The sequence below is a fragment of the Mustela erminea genome, chromosome 3 (assembly GCF_009829155.1).
Source record: "Mustela erminea isolate mMusErm1 chromosome 3, mMusErm1.Pri, whole genome shotgun sequence".
Classification (NCBI taxonomy): domain Eukaryota; kingdom Metazoa; phylum Chordata; class Mammalia; order Carnivora; family Mustelidae; genus Mustela; species Mustela erminea.
Window position 1 is genome coordinate 121,802,087 of NC_045616.1, and position 18,276 is coordinate 121,820,362.

An 18,276-nucleotide genomic window follows, 5' to 3' on the forward strand; every position below is an offset into this window, starting at 1 on the left:
ATCTCCTACAGGCACCTTGGCCATCCTCATCCCCCGCCTGGACCTGGTCCTCTCCTTGGTGGGGTCCGTGAGCAGCAGTGCGCTGGCCCTCATCATTCCGCCTCTCCTGGAGATCAGCACCTACTACTCGGAGGGCATGAGCCCCCTCACCATCGCCAAGGACGCCCTGATCAGCATCCTGGGCTTCGTGGGCTTTGTGGTGGGGACCTACCAGGCCCTGAACGAGCTGATCCTTTCAGGACAACCCCTCCCCTTTTCCAACTCCACCATTTTTATTCAGTGAGAATGGCACTCACTGCTCCTTACCCACCAGCACCTGACTTTTACTGACATGGATATCTTTTGTATACTTTATCTTTGTTTTGCCTCATTATTTTTTTTCTGGGCCAAGTCATGGTGAAGCAAGCAAAGACTCACCAGTTACAGGGTCTAGATGGTAATATACAAATTTGTTTTTATTACTTTTCTTTCCATCTCTAGCTTTCCCTTTAAGTTAAGAGTCTCCCATGGAAGGCTCCTGATTCATCCAACTTGGCAATTCACAAGGTGGATTTTGTACCTTGAGTGGCGCTATGCAAGAAGAGGCCACCAGGGGGAAACCAAGTGACAGCAACTGGCAGAAAGAGATGCCCTGGCTGAGGCTGACCCTGATCTGGTAGACAAAAGGTTTCTCCTTTCCAGATCTATTCAAAGAACATAGACTAGGGGAAGTAACCTATAATCCAACAAGTTATACACAACTCCTATGACAAAATATATAGGGAAAAAAGGTCCACTGTGAACTGTTTAACTCTCAGAAGGGAGCCATCATATTTAAGTCAAGGGCAATAAACTTTCTAAAGCACTGGGTAAAGTTTTGGCCCAGTTTGAAGATATCAACAGTAGATAGGAGTAGTAAATGTGCCAGTGGGGTGGGGGGTGGGCGGGGAGCAGACAATACCATTGCAGTATCTGACATTATTTACCTCTTAATTCTTGCAACAAGCATTCTACCTACTGTGTGCCAAGCACAGTTCAAGGTTCTTAGAGTAGATTGTAAAAATGGCCATAAATTCCTCCTGACAATGTGATTTTGCAGCTCCTCTTATCAAGAGGTGAAATCTTTGTCTCTACCCCTCAAATCTGGTCTTGCCCTCATGACTTATTGAGGCCAATGGGATGTCGGTTGCTTTTGCATCCAGACTCACATTTCTCGCTGAGCTGTGGAGCCACGACCATCAGGTAAAGAAGACTGAGCTAGTCTACTGAGGGATGAGAGGCCATATGGAGCAGAAGCGAATCATCCCAGTTGAACCCATCCTTCAGATCAACCTGTCTGCCAATGTCAAGACACACGAGGGAAGCCTCCTAGACTACACCCAGCCCCAACCAGGCTGATCCAGATCATAAGGCTTGTCCAGATGATTGTGAGAAATAATAAATGTGGTTTTAAGCCATAAAGTGTGGGAGTTTTTATGCAGCAAAAGCTAACTGATACTCACTTGAAAGACGTTGTACCAATGAGAAAAGCATCCCTGCCCTCAAAAAGCTAGTTCACTATCCACTGGGGAAGAACTACAGGTAATCAACTAAGTCCGGTAACATCTTGATCCTCATGAGGGCAGAGGGACACGGACTCCTCCAGAGTCCTAAGTATGACTTTCCACAGGTGGCGCCATTGACCTGGATTTCCAGTAGAACTTGAGTTTCCTGACACTGACTCTTGCCCTCCTTCCTCTCCGACCTGCTTCCTTGACAGTCCTGGGCCTTTTCTCATCTCTGAGCTTGGCTGGTAGCAGGAGCTAGTCAACCTGAAACACCATCTCAACCTTCCAGGTAGTGTTTGCTCCTTCCTCCCTAAAATCACTCAAATTAGGAAAGCGCCCCCAAATAACTGGGTGGAGATTACAGGCAGATCTATAATCCCAAGAGAAAGAGTTTCTCATCAGGCTTTCTATAATTTTGCCCCATGTTTGTTTCTACCTCAATTTTGAGAGAATATTTGAAAAAGCCCTTTCCTGCTTATTTTCAGCCGTGGTCCTTCCTGTACAGGCTAAGGAAGATGTTGAGGGAGAGTGTCTGCCCCAGTTCCTAAATCCTGGTCTACTCCTTTTGTAGGAGTTTTCTACCTGCTAGACTTCAAGAAGGTGCTTCATGCACACCAGCTCTGCTCAGGTAAGAGAGGGGCCAGCAGACTGCACCAACGTCCCATAGACTGCAGGGTACCTGCTGGGAGGCAAGGCATTCATAGCCTATGCTCTGGTCCACAGCCCACATGGCCAAAGAGCTGGCTGATCTTTCCCTCCCTGCACTTCAGAGTTTCATCGGCAGACCCAGACCACTTCCACCGATGGGCTCAGAGCCATGGCAAAGCATTCTACCTCTGTGCTAGCCTCTCCCACCTTATTCCATCATCGCCCCAACCAGTCTTGCTCAGTTTAAGAGTGTCCTCTGTTATTAAAAAATGGTCACAGTCACTGTCCAGGGACAAGCCCCTACTGTGTAAGATGCTCAGGTCAATCTTATCATTTAGACTAATATGGCTAGCGTTCAATTTTGGAAAGAAAAAATAAATTAAAAAATAATAATAATAAAAATAAAATTGGAAATAAAACATAAATGTGGGCTGGGGAGCCTTATTAGTAATATCAGCAACACTAAAGAATGCCAATTGCTAGAATTGTGTTTGAGTGGTGAGGATATTAACTTTTTGTCTGGCACTGGTTTACACACACACACACACACCCTCTACCCCCTCCCCATCCCAACTGATTATTTAACTTTCGGAGCTTGTTCTTGAATCAAGAATCATATAAAATCCTTTCTTCCTTCCCTCACTGAGCAGTTTACTGTGTTTTGCAGGGGATTATCTTACTTAATCCTTATAACAACCCTAGGAGATTGCCACTGTCATTGTCCTTATTTTCAGATAAGGAGACAGGCTGAGAAATAGGAAGAAAGTTGCTGGTAACAAACATAGTTGGGCTCAGGACTCTCATAGTTGTGCACCAACGAGGCCCAAGAGGGACCTCGAGTGATGATGGCCAAAGTGAAAAAGAAGGAAAATGTGTCCAGTGAAATAAGCCAGTCACAAAAAGACAAATAATGCATTATTCCGGCTTTATAAGGTACCTAGGGTAGTCTGATTCCTAGAAACATAGACTGGTGGGGGTGTGCTGGAGAGGGGAGCAGGCAGCAGTTTAATGGGGACAGTTTTGCAAGAAGAAAAGGGTGCTGGGGATTGGTTGCACGACATTGAGGATTATTTAACATTACTGAACTGTGCACTTACAAATAGTTAGGATCAATTTTAAGTTATGTGTAACACAATTATTTTTATCACACAGTAAGTTGGTGATGGGATGTGTGCAAATAATGAAGCACATCCAGATGTTCACAGCTGTCCTCCCTGGATGGTGGGGAGGTTCATTGTCCTCTCTACTGTCTAGCTGGCGTGTGTAGTGTCATCTTCCTACTTTCCACTCAGGGGCAGACTCCTTGAAAGTGTTTGTTGCTAAGCCTGCAGGACCTAAAGTGGAGTAGACATTCACTAGAAAGTATGAAAGCAGTGGCTAAATGCAGTGGGGGAGAGGAAACTCTTTACAAATGGAGAAAAATTACCTTTGGGGTATCAGAGGAAGGAGAAATCTCAGTGGACATTCAGAGGAAGAAAGAGGCTCTTGGAGCAGATTTTGCGGCAGTACTGAGTTTTGACATGGGCAGCATGTGGCTCCCATAATCTTCCCAAGGAGCCTATCTGGACCATCCCAAATGAACAGGCAGGCCAAGTACGGTGTACCCCGGCTTGCTCTGCAAAGGCATCTTTAAGACGAGACTTGTATGCGCCAATGCAATTCTTCCTTTCATGTGAAAATTCTTTTTTTTTTTTTTCTAAAGATTTTATTTAATTATTTGACAGACAGAGATCACAAGTAGGCAGAGAGGCAGGCAGAGAGAGAGAGAGGAAGAAGCAGGCTCCCCACTGAACAGAGAGCCCGACGCGGGGCTCGATCCCAGGACCCTGGGATCATGACCCGAGCCGAAGGCAAAGGCTTTAACCCACTGAGCCACCCAGGCGCCCCTCTTGTGAAAATTCTTAGCGTCATCTTGGTCCTTCCCTCTCTTCTATACCCCACCTCACGTCTGTCCATCAGCACGTCCTCTTGGCTCTATCTTTTAAACGTACTCAGATATCTCTTTAGCTGCCACTTGATCTAAACCACTGCTGGTAAGCACCTGGCTCATCGCAGTCCTTTCCTATTTATCTCCCAACATTGGCCCTTGCCCACCTTCAATCTGCTCCCAGCCTAATGGCCCTAAGAGATCCTGTTAAAATGCAAGTCATGTCACTTCTCTTCTCAACCTCTCCAAGATACCTCATCTCATTGTAAAAATAAAAGGCATTATAGTGGCGTACAAGATCCTACTTATCCCATTCCATCCCTCTTCTATTACCTCTGCGTACATTAACTGCATCTCTAGTGTAGCCACATAATTTATCATCCAAACCAGGACACTTTTGATAATGAAGAGAGGCATATTGGTAATTATGCCAGGGCAATAAACACATACCAGAAGAATGCTGGGCAAACCAGACATATATCCACTCTACTCATCTCCCCTCTCCTTTGTGTGTGCTGAGCCAGCCACGTGGGCCTTATTACCATTCCCCAAATGCCCAGACCCTCTTCTGCCTCAGGACCTTTGCACTTACTCTTCCCTCTGCTTTAAGTTTCTTACCCAAGACATAAATGAGACATGTTCCCTCATCCCATTCAGCCCTTTACTCAGATGTCACTTTCTCAGTGAGGATCTCTCTGACCACCCCATCTAGGATTGCAACCCTCTCTATCCCAGCCAGCACTTCGCATTCCCCTTTATTCTTTTATTTTTCTCTATAGTACTGATTACCAACTAATATAACATGACATATTTGTTTGCTGTCTCCTCAGTAGACTGCAGTTCCATGAGCGTAGAGATTATAATAAATTTCTACCCTAATGTATCCCCAGGAGGGAGAAGAGTGCCTAGTATATCTTAGGTGCTCAATAGATATTTGTTGAATAAATTATTTTTTAAAGTTTTTGAAAGTTTAATTTATTTTTTAAAAGTACTCCCTTCCAAGTAGGCATATGTTCCAGAACATATGCCCTTCCTGTACAGGAATTCTGAGCAGGCAGCACTTGAACTGGGACTTCAAAGACACTCTTCATTCCCACCCAGGGAAGGTGGTGGCTAGATCAGTCTCGGTAGGGCCACACCTGCATCCTGGGATTCTGTAGCACTTTATTGGCCAGGCAGACCTCATTGTGAGGTAGCTCTGGCTTCCTCCTCGCAGAGGTAGACAAGCCCTGAACCTGGCCCCCCATCCAGGCACCAGGACCTGCAGTCCAATGGTGACTTCCTCCTCCCAGTCACACTCTTCTGTTTGCCCTATAGCACTTAGGGCTGTCCTGGGAGGGACTGGAAGCCCAGGTGAGTCCTGGCGTGTGGCCGACCAAATGGTGAGGGGTCCTGAGGGTCACGATGAGATGAGATTCTCCAAAGTCCCCCAAAAGCCAAGTGAGGCGTAGTCAACATCAACTTCCCCTGCCACCAGCGCTTAACTGATTCGCACATTTGGGCTTCAGTCAGGGTCAGACACCCTCGGGAAACAGGAACAAGCATCTTGGGGCTGCAGCCTTGGTTTCTCTGGAGAAAAATCCATGGGAAGCTGGTTCAAGGCTATTACAGGCCTTCAACCTGCTCTGCCACCCCCCAACCGCCATGTTGAAGACGTCACTGCTTGGAAAGGACTTCAACAGTGCGCCCAGCAACTTGGATGACGGGTCCAAGTCACTCTTAGAGAGTAGGAGCGGTGTTGCTTCGCAGAATGTCTATCCTGCTGAGGAAGCCAATGGATTATCGTAAGTGGCCGCACTGCCCTGCCAGACCTGAGGCCAAGCGCTGCTGCCTTCACAGTGCTGGGCCACCTCTGCCTACTTCCCTCTTCCTAACACCCTTAGTCTCACTGAACAGGAGATGCACGAAGGAAATAAGAAATCCAAATCCAAGAAGGTTCATCTGTGTGGCTCTCTGTACTATTACACCTGTCTCCTAGCTTTTGCAGAGAACCCAAATAGAGTAGGCAACCCAACATGAGCTTGATTCTAGGCACAGTTTTCATCACAGGCTGGCTGCGTGTTCTTCTGCAGTTTCAGACTGCTTTCCTCTCTTTCTGCATCTGCTTTATTCATTCCTATTATTCTCCTTCCCTCCCTCCCTTCCTGCAAACCCACCCAGGAAACAAAAGGTAATCTCCTAGCCCCATGTCCCTACTTCTACTGCTACAAACACAGACACACGGAACTTTTTCTTAGAACTTTACTGCCAGTTAGACTATTATCCAGTAATCAGATCCGATAATAACCCTGGGCATAACGAGATTGTATATGACAATACCCAAGGTGGATAAGGATGCCAGGAAATGCCCTCACTCATGTTCTTCTAGGAAGAATTAAACGGGTATATTTCCAAATGGCAATGTTGTAATGTACATCAAATCTTAACCCCTATTTATTTTTTTTTTAAGATTTTATTTATTTGTCAGAGAGAGAGAAAGACCGTGAGAGTTCACAAGCAGGCAGAGTCGTAGGCAGAGGTGGAGAGAGAAACAGGCTCCCTGCCAAGCAAGGAGCCCGATGGGGGACTCGATTCCAGGACCCTGGGATCATGACCTGAGCCAAAGGCAGCGGTTTAACTGACTGAGCCACCCAGGCATCCCTTAACACCTGCTTATATAAAACATACAAATACCGACTTGACATATGCTTCCTTTGAAAGTACACACCTACATACACACACACAGAGTAGGAAGCAGTGGCTGCTTTGGAGTGAGAGAATGCAGAGACCGAGAGGCAGAATGATGTATACTTACTAATAAGGTTTTCTGGTTCTTGTTTTTGTTCTGCCTTTTGAATTCATATCCATGTTACTTAGGTATTTTTTAAGTACAAGTATAAATAAATACATCCTTTGATCAATAAACACCACTTCTAGGAATTTTTCCTAATGAGATAACAATAGGTATGCATAATTTTATTGAAGTACTGTCTATAATATTGAAGATTTAGAAACAGTAACACATTTAAATAAAGTATGGTACATACATACAGTAGAATGCAATATGGAAGGAAATCTGTGGAAAATGTGTAGGACATACCATTCATAAAGAAAATTAATTTAGGATACAGTATTATAATGGTTCTGCATGTATAAAAGTGTGTGCCTTTAAAAACAAACAAACACCCAGAGAAGTGCTAGTCAAAATGCTAACAGTGCTTACGTCCAGTTAGTGGAATTATGGTATTTCATTTTACAATAGTAATGTATCATTTCTCAAAGAAAAATAAAGTGTGTTTTTTTTTAAACCCCAACATGGATTTTACTCTCCAAGGCCCTGATCTATAATGCTGTTAGCTAGGGCATCTAGTTTCTCCAAAGCTAATTTCACCTTTTTCAAGAGATCTGATTCCACTTGGACAAGATGCTGCTTGTAGGCAAGAAGTAAGAAATGGAAGGACAGAAGGCAGGAAGCGGGGAGAAGAGCACATGCCTTAAAGAAATTACTACTAAGAAGCTGACAAAACATAAAAAGGAGTGCTTTGGTTTTGTTTTGACATATTTTCCAATGATTGCAGTTATCAAGAAATGCAAGTCATAAACGTCCTCTTGGCAGTGAAGTGACAACAGGTGCCCACCCCCATCCTCAGGTGAATAGACCAAATTAATGAAGATGCAGAAAGTCAGGGGGCTCCAAGGGCCTACCCTGTTCTCTCAGCCCCAACCCTTTTCCCAGGTTGGTACTGAATTATAAAATTGGACACAGCCCTAACTCCCTAACCGATGAGACAAAGACCTGGAGATCTAAACACCATCTCTAAGGGACTCACTCTGTGACCGAGGCAGTCTGCCTCTAGAAAGTTCTAAGACTGCACAAGGAGTTCCCTCCAATGGCCTCCTCAAGGTCCCTTTTATTCCAGGAGGAGAGGACACCTCTACCTGCTTAAACCAGCCCTTGCTTGCCTTCATCCCAGCTCTGCTTCCCCTTCAAGTGAGTCCTTTTAGCAGGTGAGCACCATAAGGTCAGACCTCATGATGATGCTGAAGATGAAGAGAGGATGGTGATGATGGTGATGGCGGTGGTGATGATGCCTCACTTCTCAGATGCGCTTCATGGTTCCAGGATTCCTATTATCATTACCTCTTTGGATTTTTACCACTTCCCTGGAAGTAAGGGCAAGAATTATCCTCCCTCTCTCTCTCTCTCTCTTTTTTCCTTTGTCATGAAATCTTTTTGTTTGTTTGTTTATTTATTTTTATTATTTCTTTCTCTTTTTTGGCAGATGAAGAAGCAGAAAATGTAAGCAGCTAAGGGTCTTTCCAAAGTAGTGACCAAATTTCAGAGGTTAATGGCAGAACTAGAACTCAGAACTCAGTGCTCCTTACCTCTGAGTTCATTGCTCTTGAACTCAGCTTTTCATTTCAGTTCCTTCTTGATTCTCTTCTCGGGATCTTGTCCCCCCTTCCCCCTTCCCAAGGAAAATATGGTGCCTGGGCAGGAACTGCTAGCACAGACGTGGAGGGTGTTTAGAACCCTGGTACCCATCCCCCTGCCAGGCACGTAGTAAGCATTCTGTATGCCTGATAACAATTATTATTAAATTGTATCCAATGCAGAGCATGGAATATTTCAGGGAATGTTGGTTGAATAACTGGTTGGAGTGAACTAGAACCAGTAAATACTCCATATGTTGTGAGAAGTTATGTTCTTTCTAATGAGTGAAATTAATACATGACCCGGCATCAAAATTACTCTAGAAATTGAGAAAATTACTATTAGGTTTTTTCATTGATCATCTAAATGTAAAGCAGCTAATAGGTCTCAGTAAATATTATGTGAGTGAATAAGTTGTGAAAGAAATCATTGGATGAATGCAATTGTGAATTATTTCATTAGAGCCTATTGTGTGTTAAATATTTGTCGGGTCACCTGAACTAGCACCAGCCCTGGATCAGATGTTACAGGGGCCACTTCATCTGGTTTTTGTCCCTCTTCCTAATAGAGGGTTCTGGAGATGCTGAAAGGAACCTGAGCTTTGGGTCACCTTTCCCATATACTAACATAACCTCTTGTCTCCCTACTCTTCCCCTACAGGATCATGCAAACGTTGATCCATTTATTGAAATGCAACATTGGCACAGGGCTCCTGGGGCTTCCCTTGGCCATGAAAAATGCCGGCTTATTGGTAAGAAGGACCTGTGTAATGGAAACTAGCTTTACCCATTTGGGGAGAAGGGGCAGTGGACCCCTAAGGCCTCTGTGCTATCAGTGACCAATTTGGGGGTGCCCTCTGCAATAGGAAATGTGCCTCTTGGCATCAATCCACCAGAGTCAGCCTGGAACCAAATGGAGTGCTCCCAGAGGGGAGCTCCTAGAGGCTATTACTATCCCTCGCCCAGTTTTATTGAGATATAAATAGCATATAGTACCATATATGCTTAAGTTGTACCACATAATGACTTGGTATACATGTATTGCAAAATGATTACCACAGTAAGCTTGGTTAACATATATATGTATGTGTGTATATAAATTTTTTTTTTAAGATTTTATTTATTTATTTTACAGAGAGAAATCACAAGTAGATGGAGAGGCAGGCAGAGAGAGGGAAGCAGGCTCCCTGCTGAGCAGAGAGCCCGATGCAGGGCTCGATCCCAGGACCCTGAGATCATGACCTGAGCCGAAGGCAGCGGCTTAACCCACTGAGCCACCCATACTTTGCAACTTTTAGGCATACCATACAGCAGTGTTAACTATGGTCATCATGTTGCACCAGTTTATCTCATAACTGGATGGCCCCCTTCCTCCAACTCCCACACCCACCACTATTCTTAAAGACCCCCTACACTCATATACTGGCACTCAATCTGCTTCATCACAGCCCTCCCACTCCCTGGAACTGTAACCAGCCCATTTCATTCATTTACCTTAGCAGCCTGGTCCCTGCAGGCATGTGAGCACTGCCTCTTGGTTCAAACCCTAAGGCTGACTGTGAGAAAGTGGCCTAGAAGAGGAGGATAGCGAAGGCCTCACCTGTCCCCTGACACCCCATGTCATCCCACCTCTATCTCTTGCCTTCTACTGTTTTTTCTCCCTCATTTCTGTCTTTTGAAATCTGTCTCCTCTGTGAAACTTTATTGTTTCCTACTAAAATTAATGCCACCTTCCCCCTTGTGTTTTTCTAGAACTTATATCTACCACACCCAGAGTTCTTACAAAGATGAGATAATATTTTAGGATACCTACCTTCCTCACTTACCTGAAAGCCCTGAAGGCAGGAACTCTCTAATGCATTCTTACACCTCCTCATAATACCTGCTGTAGAGACAGGACACCCAATTCATGTCTGTTGAACTGAATTGATGCAAAATATGTGATTTCCATTTAGATGATGCTTATTTCTCCTCTTCTTCAGGCCTGGTAAGGGACCCACATGTCAAAAAGAAGGCATATCAAAACTCTGGCTGCTTCTGACGTGACTTGCAGTCGAGGCAGCTCCAACCCACAGATGAGACTCTCCCCTTTTGGAATCCTCGGGGTTCTAGAACCTCTGAAGAGTATTATTACCACATGGCCTCCAGCCAAACTCTCTTTGCCTGTGTGGTATTTGAAGACAGCTCTCTTACCCTCTGACTTTTGCTTCCTAAGGACCATTCGATATTTTCTCTGCCCTCCATTTCCCACCAGAACTTCTGATCATGGTTCATTTGAGAAGTACATACTGAGAACCTACTATGTGCGTCCTTAGGCTCTGCAAATGTAGACGTAAACAGGATCAAAGGAAATATCTCTTATATGGAGGCTGTGTTCTAGTGAAATCTAGTGGTGCTCTCGATCTCTCATTTGTTACTTTGTGATAATGTTCCATCAGGTCACATCTCTAAAGGCATGACAAGTGACTAGCACAGAGGAAGTCAGGGAGTCTCTCTTTCCTCTATGCCCCTCTGATCATATCTGAGAGATTAGGATTAATAATGAGTTCTGGTTTTTTAATCTCATCACACAAAAATGGAAACTATGTGAGAATAAGATAGTTTTATTAGCTTGACTGCAGTAAACATTTCACTATGTATATGTATGTCAAATTGTCATGTTGTACACCTTAAATATATAGTCTTTAAAAAGTAATAGGGTTAATGACAAATTAGACATACTAGAGCAATGATACTCAACTGGGGACAATTTTGCACACACACCTCCTAAGACATTTACAGTGTCTAGAGACATTCTCAGCTGTCTAACGCTTGAATAGAGACCAAGGAATAAGTTGAACATCCTGCAATGCACAAGAGGGCCTCCACAACATAGTATCATCTGGTCCAAAATATTGCTAATGTCCCCATTGGTAACTCTACACTAGAAGAAGAAAGCCAAGTCCTAAGAGAAACCTCAGTCCTCCAGTATCTTGTAGGAGGTGAGGGCTAGGGTGCAAAGAAGGAACGAGGGATCTAGAAGACAGAACCCAGGGCAGATGAGGAAAGGCGGGGCTTGTCTGTGGAGGTGGTAGCGAGTCATGAGAAGTGCCCTAGCAGAGACTGGGCAGCTACTTTGCAGTGATGCTAAAAAGGGCATTCGGACTAGACTGCCTAGGGGCACAAGGACATTCAGGCAAGGACCTCCATCCCAGAGGCAGTTTTATCATGAGAGGGACACCCTAGCACCCAGACTAGGAGAGGACCAGTTATGGGAATGATCAATGTATAGCTCACTGTCCCCACCCCTCTTTCCCTGCCTAGGTGGGTCCTATCAGCCTGCTGGCCATCGGGATCCTCACCGTGCACTGCATGGTCATCCTGTTGAACTGTGCCCATCACCTTGGTCAGAGGTGAGAATCCTGCTTCTCTCTCCACCCAGTGCCAGGCCCCGTCTGTGTTGAGTTTCCTTTGGCCACTGACCCACTTAATGAGCCTCTTCCCCAGCCATGCACCTACTGCTCTAGATTCTACAGAAGTGCTGGAGACGGGGATACAATCACAACGGGAAAGTCCTCTGTCCCGGCCCCATTCTGCTAACCTGCTGGATGACTTTGTCAAGTTCCCGCACCATCTGACTCTAAATATCTGTACCTGGAAAGATCAAAGGAGATAAAAGATGCAAGCATGCCCTAGAAACTACCATGAGTATGCCTGATACTTGGGATGTCCTTCTTTCTCCCTTACTCCCCACACCCACCCTCCCCCCAACTCCAAGACACATACCTCGGAAGGGCAGTTTGGGCCAGGGAAACCCGTTCTGGGACAATTCAGTAAAAGCAGAAACCGTAGTTGAAATGAATAATTCACAATGGCTCTGGTCATTGATAAAGCATACATACAAATACTCAGTGTTTCCATATTTGAAACTCCCAACACAAAAGAAATTCCTGAAAGAGAAGACAAATGCAACGAAGGTGAACAAGGCTGAGAGTTGCATATTTACAAACCAACATTCATGTGTGATTAGTAATGCCTTACAGCCAGCCAACTGCCTGGTGGCTTTCTGTGTACAACCCTTATCTTCTCCCGAGCCACACAAATCCAGAGGGGTCCTTGCTGATATGCAGAAACTCCCCATAGGTCAAAGTAGAGAGAGTAACAGAAACTCCTCCTAAAGCCAAATTATCAAACCCAAACAGGTGTGTCCAGAGTACTCATCAGTCACACCTAACTTGTCGGGCACTTTCCAGCTCACAAAAACACTGTAAGAGCATTTATTCATTCAACAATTAAATTGACGGCGCAACTACATGTGCGAGGTACATGGTCAGAGCTTTAGAAGCCTTCTTTTATTTACCCCTTACAGTAAACTTTTACAGCAGGCACTATTATTGTCCCCATCTTACACAAGAGGAAACTGAGACCTAGGTGAACTGAACGTCTTACTCAGGGTCACACAGCTAGGAAGTGGCAGAGCTGGTATTCAAAGGCCTGTGGGACCCACTCCAACAATTCTGCACATCTCTTGCTGGGACAATAATATCACCTTGTAGGTTTCTGATGCCTAAGCTATGATAAGCCTTTTCCTGGTTTTTAAGAAGATTTTATTTATTTGAGAGAGAGAGTGAGACCATAAACTTGGGTGGGGAGACTGCAGAGGGAGAAGCAGACTCCCCGCTGAGCAGGGAGCCTGATGCGGGGCTCCATCCCAGGAACCCGAGATCATGACCTGAGCTGAAGGCGATTCTTAACTGCCTGAGCCACCCAGGTGCCCCCTGATTTTTTTTTTTTATGAGTTGTTTTTCTTTTTTTCTTTTTCTTTTTTTTCTAATATAGAGTTTATAGACTGATGGTCTAAGAGCTTCACAATTTTTGTTTTGTTTTGCTTTAGTCTATGTTTAAAAACCTAGAGATTTCACATTAGGGAAAAAACAAATTTCATCTTCTCCTTGCCGGTTAGATAAGCTGACAGCTCTGGGGTCTCATTCCTCATTGCTCAGGGGGAACCGAGTCCCGGTCAATTCCTCTTAGAATAGGATGTGTACCAGGGGCTTGCTACAGTCTCTACTCTTCCCTCTTCTGTGGTACACCAGCCCCTTTCCCCATATCATTGATACCTCATGCCCCACAGTTTTTGAATTTGTAACCCTCAGACTAATAAATAGACCACTCCTATGCAATGTCATGACCTCATTTATATGGGAGTGCCCAGCGTAATGAACAATAATAAAAATGGAAGGATTATGCCATATTTCCAGTAGCATCTCCACATTCATCAGTCACCAACTCCTCCCCCAAACCCAGATGGTGTGGCCCAGAAGTCTAAAGAGACTTGTTCAAGGCCTCTCAGCCATCTGAAGGGGGGTGTGTTGGGATTTTAACCCAAGACCCAAGTCTGGGTCTCCCTCCCATTCCCAGCTACGTCCCTCAGTTAGCAGTTGGGGTCCATCCCTTGGCCCCCTGCTGCAGCTCCCCCTGCTCACAGATGGTTCTTCAGTGGGGTTTTCCCTGCCCTTAGGAAGGGCCATCTAGGGCAGAGGGACAAGACAGACAGCAACTTAGGTGTCACATCCTACAGGGGTGCTTGGCAGAAGTCTGAGTACCATGTTTGCATGGGACCTAGTCTGGGGCAGGTATCTCAAATGTTCCAACAACCTCAGCAGTGGGAGGGAGGGAATACAGTCCGGAAAAGACTATCACTGGCTCGGTCATACCCAAACCCCCTTTTCTACTTCCTACTCCCCCTGACTCCCCCTTTTCTACTTCCTACTTCCCCCTGAAAGGTTTGCACACCTTTCATGACCCCTCTTCCCTGGTTTGTAGACCTAAGTCAAGACAAAGCTACTGTTTCCTTAAAAATCTTCTTTCACTTAAATATTATTGTTTAAGAAGACAACTACAAAAAAGAAGAAAAAAAAAAGGCAGTCTCCTGAAAGTTGTAAATGTATATTATAAAGTATCTTGTTAATACCTTTACTAGAAAATTTCCAGAATATTCCATGCTAATACACAAATATATAATAATTACTCACTTTGGGAGTAAAGTATACCCTTAACAAAAATGCTTTAAGTTGTACATTGCTTGCCCTTTCCCTAGACTGCAAAAGACTTTCGTGAACTATGGAGAGGCCATGATGTACAGCCTGGAAACCTGCCCAAACGCCTGGCTGAGGACCCACTCCGTGTGGGGAAGGTAGTACTCATAAATGTTGTAGCAGTAGTGGTGGGAGTAGTAAGAACAATAATAATCCTCACCTGGTCTTTCCTTATTCCTAGTTAGAGGGTTAAATGAATACATTGTTGTTACAAGCCATCCAACAAGACATTGCTCCATTCCCAACCCCTCTTCTTCCTATAAGTAACAACTGATACCTAGTTAGTAAATATTCTTCTAGACTTTATCTCTACAGGTACATGAATATACGTGTGTGAGTGGAAATACAAGTGTCATTTAGCATTTTCTTGTATACTAAGTAGAATTTTGTTTTTGAAATTTGCTTTTTCATCTAATAATATATCTCTAATTTCTTTCCATGCTGGGACATAAAGATCTACCTGGTTATTTTTTTTGTCATTTAATAGAAATATTGGATTTATTAGTCAACTATAATCACAATATAATCACTATAGATTTCCCCTTCTGTATTCATCCCACCAAACGCAAAACAGGAATGTGTCAGTCTGAATTTCTTCATGTGAGTCAGCATCTTGGGTCACTCCTTTGTCAGTGGAAGTCCCTTTCTCAGTATCACAGTTCAGAGTGACAAATTTGAATCTTCTTTCTCAGAAGTACACATCCCTGGCCATGGAATGACACACATAGAATGATCTGAACATCCAGGTGGTAGAAAATTTTCAGATTTTTAAAAAAGATTTTATTTATTTATTTGACGGGGAGAGCATTCACAAGTAGGTAGAGAGGCAGGCAGAGAGCGGGGGAAGCGGGCTCCCTGCCCAGCAGAGAGCCCGATGTGGGGCCAGATCCCAGGATCCCAAGATCATGACCTGAGCCGAAGGCAGAGGCTTAACCCACTGAGCCACCCAGGTGCCCTGAAAATTTTCAGATTTAAGCCAAGTCCATCCAATGCTGCTTTTCTATATAATACTGGTACATTGTGTCCAGTGTTGCTGCATGGGAGAGCCATCCCTACAAAGATACAGGTGTTTCCCCACAATCTCAGTTGATTGCACAGCACAGCCTATGGGAGGTGCCCCAGTGGGACTCAATCTCTGCCACTTCATGTCACTTTAATCAGTGCAATGGACATTATCATAGAATTTGTCCCCTACCAAGCCTCATGGATGAAGAGCTTTGTCTCTTGCTGCCACCATCACATGAGGGTGGAGGTTTTCCAAGTGTCTGTCTGTGACCAGGTTAGAGTGTCTGTGTCAAACACATGCAGCTTCACACCCAGATGGGCTGGGCACCTCTCTTTCCACCTGCAAAGACATACAACTGGTTTTCAATGGCTGCATGATGTGTGGAATGTTCTTGGGGTCGGTGGGGGACTGCTTAACTCTGGCATGGTCTCAAAGTCCTAGTTCCACCATTCGGAACTTGTAGGCAATTTCAGTTTCCTGACCTCCAAACACCCAGATGCTATGAGGTGCACAAGAGGAAATGGAGCTGGCAGGCTTGTAATGGGGCAAGAGGCCCTCCAGGGTGGCTAAATCCCACTGGTGTGTTCCCGGACCTGTACTGTGCACAGCAGAGAAGCTCTTGCTTGGATCTGCTCCCCCAACAATGAAGATCTTCCCTCTCTTGGCATCACCAACTGTGGGTAAATATGAGCAGCTGTGGCCAACTCAAGCACAGGAGCTGTCTTGGGGCAGGGGGTGGTGCGAGGTATAGTCAAGGTCTACCATGTTGCTTTCCTGGGCATGTCTCCAGGCTCCAAGACTGGCAGCAGCTTCATGGTGTCCTGTGGCAGCTTAGGATGGTCTTGGGCTTACTTGATTATTTTTTAAGGCTCAGAATGTTCCTCAGTGGAGACATGTGCCATAGTTGCATTTAAGTCTTCCCCTAATAGTGAACATTCAGGCTGCTCCCTTGTTGATAAAAAGTGCCTGTTACACAAGATGACTTTCTGTGTCTTAGCATCTCTGATTATCTCCTTGACTTTATAGATAGGCAGGGAGGGTCTTTAATGTCCTGGAAATATGAGACAACCAAGGCTCATAAGGAAAAAAATACCAGGTCCATGAACAGATACAGATAATGGTTACACTGAAATTCGACCCAAACCTAAAATTCCAGCCTTTCCCAGCAGAGTCCTTCAGGAGGTAGTAAGCAGTATTGTGGCTGCCAAGATCCCTTCTGCAGCTCCTCTCTTGCGACTCTCAGTAGGTCATTGCTCTCTTGATCAGGAGACATTCTGATTATCAGACAGGTGAGGTCATGGGGCAATAATGAATGAATGACTCACAAACACTCATCCTCTCTCCCCAAGGTTTATGTTTCAGATAACCCCTAATCAGAACTTTTGGGTAGGAAGGGTCCTTAGATACCACCATATCCATGCCTATTCAATGGCGAAATATAGAGCCTAGATAGGGCAATAAAGCTACCCAACATCACACAGGAATTTAGTGGCAGAGCAAGAACTAGAATCCTGAACTTCTAGTTCCCTCCCATTACATTGTACCATTTCTCGAGAGGCCCAGTAACTGAGAAAGAGTTAGGAACATATTTTAAACAGTGATTTGTAATTCTTAGTGTGCTAAAGGATATGTGGGAGCATGAGGTAGGCAATAATCATCAATGGGTGCTCAGGCCATAAGGTGAAAAGTCATTGGGAGACTTTATATAGGAGGAAAACACTGACACCACCCAACTCCAGGTATTAATCATAGCATCTCATGTCTAGACATGGGATAACCAGACACAATGTGTCTTATAATAGAATACAGTAGGGAGTACAGAGTATCGCCCTGGAAATATTCTTGCCACAGAAATGAATAAAGAACCTCAGTCTAGTCAAGCTGCTAGATCTAATACCAGTTTAAAGGAAACATGGGGTATGGAGAAATGCATTAACTGACATTATGAAGAAGTCATCAACCAAATCTAGGAAGTGGGACATACTACAAGATAAATTATCTGGTATCTTCAACCCCCCTAAATGGTTAAAAATTGCAAAGAGGGAAAAAAAAAGCAGAGCAAGGGGAATGCAACAGTTCTAAAAACTTAAGAGATGTAGTAGTAATAACAAAATGCAATGTATAGACTTGTTTAGAAACCAGCAGTAAAATAGATATTTTTAAGACAATTAGAGAAATCTGAATATTGACTGTTATTAAATGATATGAAGAAATTATTACTAATTTTGGAGGGATGATAATGGCATTTTAGAGATCTATATATAGTAAGTCCTTATCCATTAAAGTTATGTATGGAATTATTTACAGATGAATTGCCTTAAATTCTCTAATCTGCTACAAATACTCCAACAAACAAGCATGTGTGTCATAGGGGTAAAGGGAGAGATAGAAGAGGACTGGCAAAAAGTTAATAACTGTTGAAGCTGGGATTGGCAGGTGAGGAATAATGGATTATTGTCATTCCTTTTGTATATGTTTAAAACTTTCCATCATAAAGAGAGAAAACATCTCTATTCTGGTCTCACATGATACTGAGCTTCTGATTTCAAAAGCTGATACAAGAGTCAGGAATCTGTGTTTTTTTTTTTTTTTTTTTTTTTTTTGCATAAACCTCAGGTAATTCTGATGCAAGTGATACTGTACCCCAACTTTGAAAACTACTGCTCTAAGGCTATACTA

General features: G+C 44.1%; 2 protein-coding genes, 1 long non-coding RNA gene and 1 pseudogene across 9 annotated transcripts in view; 2 read left to right on the top strand and 2 right to left on the bottom strand.

Annotated features, from left to right (window-relative positions):
* LOC116586823 (proton-coupled amino acid transporter 2) overlaps window positions 1–1,438 on the top strand; it is a 24,574-nt gene extending 23,136 nt beyond the window's left edge. The window contains exon 10 of the mRNA XM_032337261.1: window positions 12–1,438. Within this exon, the coding sequence (XP_032193152.1) occupies window positions 12–283 (272 nt within the window). The 3' untranslated portion in view covers window positions 284–1,438. The remainder of the gene's footprint in view (window positions 1–11) is intronic.
* Window positions 1–10,561, bottom strand: part of LOC116586828 — a 24,707-nt gene extending 14,146 nt beyond the window's left edge. The window contains exon 1 of the long non-coding RNA XR_004284163.1: window positions 10,341–10,561. This is a non-coding gene — a long non-coding RNA (uncharacterized LOC116586828). The remainder of the gene's footprint in view (window positions 1–10,340) is intronic.
* SLC36A3 (solute carrier family 36 member 3) overlaps window positions 5,291–18,276 on the top strand; it is a 60,585-nt gene continuing 47,599 nt past the window's right edge. For 3 of the 7 annotated variants that reach the window (XM_032337263.1, XM_032337267.1, XM_032337266.1), the window contains exons 1-4: window positions 5,292–5,885; window positions 9,176–9,266; window positions 11,818–11,906; window positions 14,594–14,689. In XM_032337263.1, the coding sequence (XP_032193154.1) occupies window positions 5,746–5,885; window positions 9,176–9,266; window positions 11,818–11,906; window positions 14,594–14,689 (416 nt within the window). In that variant the 5' untranslated portion in view covers window positions 5,292–5,745. Of the gene's footprint in view, window positions 5,886–9,175; window positions 9,267–11,817; window positions 11,907–14,593; window positions 14,690–18,276 lie in introns of all 7 variants that reach the window. The other 4 variants (XR_004284162.1, XM_032337264.1, XM_032337262.1 and 1 more) reach the window with 3 other exon arrangements.
* LOC116586827 lies at window positions 15,093–16,412 on the bottom strand (annotated as a pseudogene).